The sequence below is a fragment of the Castor canadensis genome, chromosome 8, assembly GCF_047511655.1.
Source record: "Castor canadensis chromosome 8, mCasCan1.hap1v2, whole genome shotgun sequence".
Taxonomy (NCBI): Eukaryota; Metazoa; Chordata; class Mammalia; order Rodentia; family Castoridae; genus Castor; species Castor canadensis.
In genome coordinates this window covers 93329013-93335995 of record NC_133393.1, presented here as the reverse complement: position 1 = coordinate 93335995, position 6983 = coordinate 93329013, and the positions used below count along the sequence as shown (strand labels likewise).

Genomic DNA, 6983 nt, shown 5'->3' with positions numbered 1-6983 from the left:
CTGACATATGAAATAAAAATAGCATATAAACCTTGTTTGCTTTATTTCTAATATGAATGAAATAATAAAACAATAATTCAGATACCAATGTCATGAGTTTTATGTTTAATGTCTCTCAATTTTATTGTATCTTGTTTTAATTCTCTCAATTCTATTGTATCTTGATTGTGTACCTAAAGTAAGTACTCAATATGATTTTATTGACAAATAAGACATTTTACTAGCATATTTTCATGACCTCATGGACTTTTCCTCTTGCTATTTTCTGCTTTTTACATGTTTACATAGAAAAGGATTGTATTAATTTGGCAGAAATTTGTTTCATATTAAAATAAAATAATAATGAAATTTGAAAAAAACTGAAGACTATTTCCTCACTGTTATATACTTTTCTGATGTTTAATGTTTTAAAAAATCATTTCTGAAATGTTCCTAATTAAAATTATTCAACTTAGCATTCTGGTGCCCTCAGTACTATAATCTGTCTCTAGAGACATTTTTATTCTGCTTTCCAACAAAAATCTCCTGTGTATTTTTTGAGCAGAAAAAAAAGACAAAAAATTAGTATGCTGATTTTGGAAAGAATATTTGGAAAACCAAGCTTCCTAGCTGGAAGGTGCATAAGGTGAAATAAATAAATAAATAAAATACATTACAGCTCATCTTTCCTTCACAAGAGTTACTGTCAGCCAAGTAAAATATTATATTAATGGGCTTTACTAGCATTCTGGGTCAGACTTTGTTATTTTTATGGAATTTTGGGGAAACAGGAGGTACCAAATATGTAGATTTTAATCATACAACTTGGATGATCTTGTAACTTGAAGCAGTCATTTACTGTCTACTGTCAATGTTGTTCTCTCTCAACACATTTCATTCATATTATGCAGCTCATTTTTTACCATAACTGTTGATTCTCACTCATGATTTGCTCCATTTCTTCTTTGCCAACTAAAAGTGTCACTGAATTTACAAGCAAAATTAAAACTGCATCACGTCTACCTGCCTCATACACTGTAAGTATTTGTTCAAAAGTTGTGATAAAGATAACAGATTTTTCTTTATTTACTTCTCTCTTTACCTCTCTCTTTTTTCATTTTTCCTTTTCAATTATAATATGTGCATTTTTTTTGTCTTTTTTTCTTTTCTGGTGCTGGGATTGAACCCAGGGCCTCATGCATGCTAGGCCAGTGCTGTACCACAGAGCTACATCCCAGCCCTGTGCATTTATTTTTTAATTCAAAAAATTTATAAGCATAAATTAATTGTACAAAGGGGTTTCACTGTGATATTACACACATGCATAAACATACTTTCACCAAATTCACTCCATCTATTTATTCTTTCTTATGACCTCTCTTCTTCCACCTTCTTTTTGAATGGTTTTAGTGGATTACATTATGCTATTTTCATACATACATATATATAGATGTACTTCAAACATATTCACCTGTCATCACCTCTACTTCACACCTCTTTTTTTCTTAATGCTTCCTTCCTTCCTCCCTCCTTCCTTCCTTTCCACTCTATCCATCTCTCCTTTCATCTCTTTCTTTCTTCACTTCTCTCTTTCTTTCAAGTTTTATCCACATTACAGCATCATCATAACCTATAGTTCTGAATACTTGCTCTGTAACCAACTGCAAACTCTTCTTTTCCAAAAGTCCAGTCTTATTTCTACAGCACTTAGCTTTAGTCCTAAGTAATAAGCTGGTGCCAGAGACACTTTTTCACAATGAAAAAAAAATGTTCCAGTACTATCTGAGTTTCAGACTTAATGTGAATCACTACTTGGGACTGCTTATGGAGGTCTGACCACTGATGGAGTCACCCAAATTCTAATCAAGTCACCAACTCTTCCCTATATCACAAATTGCGGAACTTCTTGTATGCTTTCCTAAAGTCTGTTGTAAAACCTTCTATGAGCAACCACGACCATATCACCATCCTACCAGGACCTCCCCCACTTTAAGAAGTGGTTTTCTATTCATCCCGACAGTATGATCCATCTCACTTTGTATAACCAGGACCATCTTGCCAAATCCCACCTACACACTATACAATTGTTATTATATAAGGAAAACAAAGGTAGACACCATTTGAAAATGGTACAAAATGCTCCAAAAGTAAAACATCAAATATTGATACTCAATTTTAAAAAAGCATCAGTGCATTTGGGTCTGAGCAGTTAAACAGCTATGCCATGAGATTGTATAATTGTAATTATATTTTCTATTTCTTGTCTTACTTTTTTTTCCCATTCTGTAATCATTGTATATACTAGGTCACTTAACTTTGGCATTTAAGACTCTTGTCCATAAAGTGATAAATTGTTATTTAATTCACAAAGGAAAATTTTAAAGTTTTTAAAACATAGAAAACTTCTGAGTTTGCTTCTTCTTGGTTATATAAATACTGGTTTTGATACTTCTGACTTTTTAGTTAAAATAATAATTCTCTGTATAGGCAAGATTGATATTAAAAATATGCAAAATTTAGGAAATAGCTCTAAAAAGTATACTTTAAAGCAACTCATTTTCAGAAAACCAAAACATGTGGTCATTGGGATACTGTTTTAGAAATAAAAGAATATTTTACATTCTAAATATTTCCATCTATTTTTCATATATATATGACCAGACACTTAAAAGAAATTAAAACACATTTGGTAAGTGTGTTTTTCTTATACTGATGCAATTATCAGACCTTCCAATTAGATGGCTAAATAGTAAATAACTAGTGACTTGCAGCAGATAACAGACATAAAATATTTTGCAATTAATGTGTATTTTCAAAATAAGTACAACTCGGTGGCTGATTTATTGTTTCATTACAGCCTATGTATTTCCTAAATAACCCTTCAAGATGTTATCCTCTACTCTGTAAATCATTGTTTCTTGCTTTCTTTTGGCAGAAGTTAACACTAAGAAATGAAAAATCAAACATCTGTGTATGAGTTCATTCTTCTGGGATTGACAGATGACCCAAAGCTAAATATTTTAATTTTTCTATTTTTACTTCTAGCTTATATACTGAGTATTACTGGAAATATGACAATAATTACCCTCACTCTGATAGATTTGCACCTCAAAACACCTTTGTATTTCTTCCTTAGGAACTTCTCTTTCCTAGAAATCTCAATCACAACAGTTTGTATTCCTCGATTCCTGGTCAGTATTGTAACAGGCGATATGACCATTTCTTATAATTCTTGCATGGCCCAGGTGTTTTTCTTTATACTCCTTGGTTCAACAGAATTTTTCCTTTTGACTGCCATGTCCTATGATTGGTATATAGCTATCTGTAAGCCATTGTATTACACAACAATAATGAACAGCAGGATCTGCATCCAGCTGGTACTTAGTTCTTGGCTGGCTGGATTTCTCATTATCTTTCCACTTGTCATCATGGGGCTTCAACTGGATTTCTGTGACTCCAACATCATTGACCACTCCACCTGTGACTCCTCTCCAATGCTACTGATTGCCTGCACAGACACAACTTTCCTAGAGCTCTTGGGATTTTTCCTGGCAGTATTCGCTCTCATGATGACCTTAACATTAGTGATCCTTTCCTACATATTCATCCTTAAGACAATTCTGAGAATCCCCTCTGCTGAACAGAGGAAAAAAGCCTTTTCCAGTTGTTCCTCACACATGATTGTTGTCTCCATTTCTTATGGAAGCTGCATTTTCATGTATGTCAAAACTTCAGCAAAAGAAGGTGTGGCTTTGACTAAGGGTATAGCAGTTCTCAATACCTCTGTTGCCCCAATGCTAAATCCTTTTATTTACTCCCTGAGGAACCATCAAGTAAAGCAATCCTTTAAGAACTTGCTCAAAAGGCTAGATTAAAAAGAATTAACCTAGAAGGTAACACCCACGCACAGGAAATCAATGTGAGTCAATGCCCTGTATAGCTATCCTTATCTCAACCAGCAAAACCCCTTGTTCCTTCCTATTATTGCTTATACTCTCTCTACAACAAAATTAGAGATAAGGGCAAAATAGTTTCTGCTGGGTATTGAAGGGGGGAGCGGGAGGGGGTGGAGTGGGTGGTAAGGGAGGGGGTGGGGGCAGGGGGGAGAAATAAACCAAGCCTTGTATGCACATATGAATAATAAAAGAAAAATGAAAAAAAAAAAAACCAAAAGGCATTTTTCGAATAAATTTTAATGGAAAAGAAGTTCATTACCTCAACTTCAATTGGAACATTCTATGTAATCCTTGACTAGAATTGCTGTATTTCTCCTTCCACTGCTATATTCCTTTGCCTGAATGTTCATTCTTTGTTTTTCCCATTTGACCTCATGAGGCACGGTTATCTTCTCACAAACCATAGGCTCTTGAAACTTCCTGCACGTGAGTGACTTGATGTTACAAAAATGAGAATGGCATTTAGCAGGAATGCCAGAAATTCATTTTAGATTATCATTGAAGAAGTTTCCCTTTGAGTACTAAGAAATAATTTCAATAAAACTGATCATCAAGCAACTCTGAAGATTATTTTGCACAGTGCATAAGCACAGATTACCTGTGAGGTAATGTCTCCTTTTTCAATGTTTCTATTTCTTGTATCCTCATGGCTTTTCATCATAAATATTGGCCTATACTATTTGGTACATAGGTGTTGTATCTCCACTGTGAATTTCACCCTTTATTATTATAATGTATGTTGCTTAAATTTTTGGTGGGCTCAAATTACAATCTTACTACAGATATGACTGATGTTTCTGGCAGGCCCCAACATCCTCACCATGAAATATCTTCAATGAGCTACATACTCTTACTTCATAGTCCACTCTTTTTTTTTAATTTGCTAATTCTGAGCCTTGCACTCATCTGAAGCTTCTTTGGAATAACTCTGCCTTGTCTTTGTTTTCTCAGAGCCAACATTCTTTTATCATTATTATTTTTGTGGCAGTTCAAACTCATTTGTGCTGTCTCACAGGAAGCAGTTAAAATTTCTGGTATGCTGATGGTATCCTAAGTGGTTTTCCAGTGTTCATATGATTTTTGTTCATACTTTTTTATAGACTTTGGAGAGAATGGGATTAAGAATGTGTTTGCAACATCCACACTTTAATATAAATATTTAATAAAAGAAATTGTTACCTATACCTCTAAGCATGTAAAGATAAAGACTTGACTAGTATTCATTTCTGTACTATCTTCTTCAACAAGCAATGCATGAACACATAAAATCAATTTATGATCAGAAAACTTTAATATTGACTCTTATTCTCAGTACTTGGGTTTTCTTTTCTTCCGCTGGGGGAAAAAATGAGTCACTCTAATAAATGTTTATAGAAACAGGGTTACACATAATCAAAACCACATGAAAATTAACAAATTCATTCTGAAAATATGAATATCTAAATCATCCATATATTACTCTATTTCTCAGTAAAGACATTTACATCTGCTTGTAGGAAGTGTTTCCTAAATTGACACTAACTTCAGTTACAATGGGAAGTGTACTAGAATGACTCCTTAGATACAATAGACTGAATTTTCAAGCTGTTCCAGAGCTGTTTTCATGTTTGTATTTGATTGACAAGGGTTTTTATTTTTAAAGTAGTTGCTTAGAATTCTAAGTAAATTTGAGTTTTCTTTGTACCTACCTGTGTGGGTAGAAATTCTACCTATGTGAATTTGACTTAAGCAATACAGTTTGTCAGTAAAATCCAGCTCCTCCAGTGCATTGGGAAGAGAGAAGAGGTCTGCTGGTAAATGTTTAAGAATTAGTTATCAAAAATATGCTCAGACATACAGTTTACTAATAAAATTTGTAGATATTACTAAATTTACAACCAATTGTTTCTCATAGAATGAATTCATTGGTTTTTGCCAAATTGAAGTGCATGAGCAGTCTAGGTTTGCACCTCATCAAAAGTTGACAAGTAAAGTTCTATTTCAATCTAGTCATTCATTTTCCTATAAATTTATTAGCATGTAATCTGATAATAAATATGTCTGGAAAATTGCTGGATTAATTTCAAATAATTTATTTAATGAGGTTGATGTAATTTATTTTTAAGTTGTTGCTTTGTTTTATAACTGTCTGCTAAGATTTGTAAAAACTTACCACTGAAACAACACACTTTGCTTGAAATTCGGGTCAAAAAGATTTACATTAGGCTATTATCTATATTGTACTCTCTATATACCTCATTTTTAGTATACATGTTGTTATAACTTCCCATGTTTTTAAAGTAATGTATTCTTTAAGTATATACTTTTATTATTTTTTATTTTTTTAATATGCTGGGGATACAATGAGGCATTTACAGAAGTTCTCACAACATATCAAATATATCATATCATACTTGAATTTACTCCCTCAATCATGTTCCTTTATCTTTCTCCCCTAGTCTTGGAATAGTTTCACCAGGTCTCATTTTTTCATTTACATACATGTGTACACAGTATTTGCACCATATTCACCCTCCTTTACCCTTTCCCCACATCATACCCTCCTGAAGGTAGCAACCACATAATTAATAAAACAAAGATCTTTATTACATGGACATATTGATCATTGATAATTTAATATACACAATGCTAACGCAAAACTAAAATTGAAATTGTCTATGAATTACATAATTTGGCACACAACTTACAAAGAAATGAAGTAATGCAAGTCTTTTGGCAAGACTACCATATTCAGAATGAAATGTAAAATAGAAAATCAGGAATCTAGAAAAAGCATGCAAATGTAAAACAATATAAATGTTCATGCTATATATAGTATATAATTGATATAGATAAATATATTGATAGATATTGGAGAAAATGAATAAAATTCTATCTTCTTAATCAAAACTTATCTGAAGAAGTATATTCTAATAGTAAAGGGATTTAGTGAAAATCTTACCAGAATAAAATTGTTAGAAAATGTATCATTTCCAAGTGCTGCTGTAACAAAGTATAAAAACAGAGTTGCTTCCAACATTTAATTTTAGTGTGTCTCATTACTGATTT

At 32.6% G+C, this 6983-nt stretch overlaps 1 protein-coding gene across 1 annotated transcript; it reads left to right on the top strand.

Moving 5' to 3' along the window:
- Window positions 1-2930: 2930 nt before the first annotated feature.
- Window positions 2931-3854, top strand: LOC109677978 (olfactory receptor 6C76-like). The gene has a single exon (XM_020153699.2). It carries the CDS (start codon window positions 2931-2933, stop codon window positions 3852-3854), a length of 924 nt encoding a protein of 307 aa, XP_020009288.2.
- Window positions 3855-6983: the final 3129 nt, after the last annotated feature.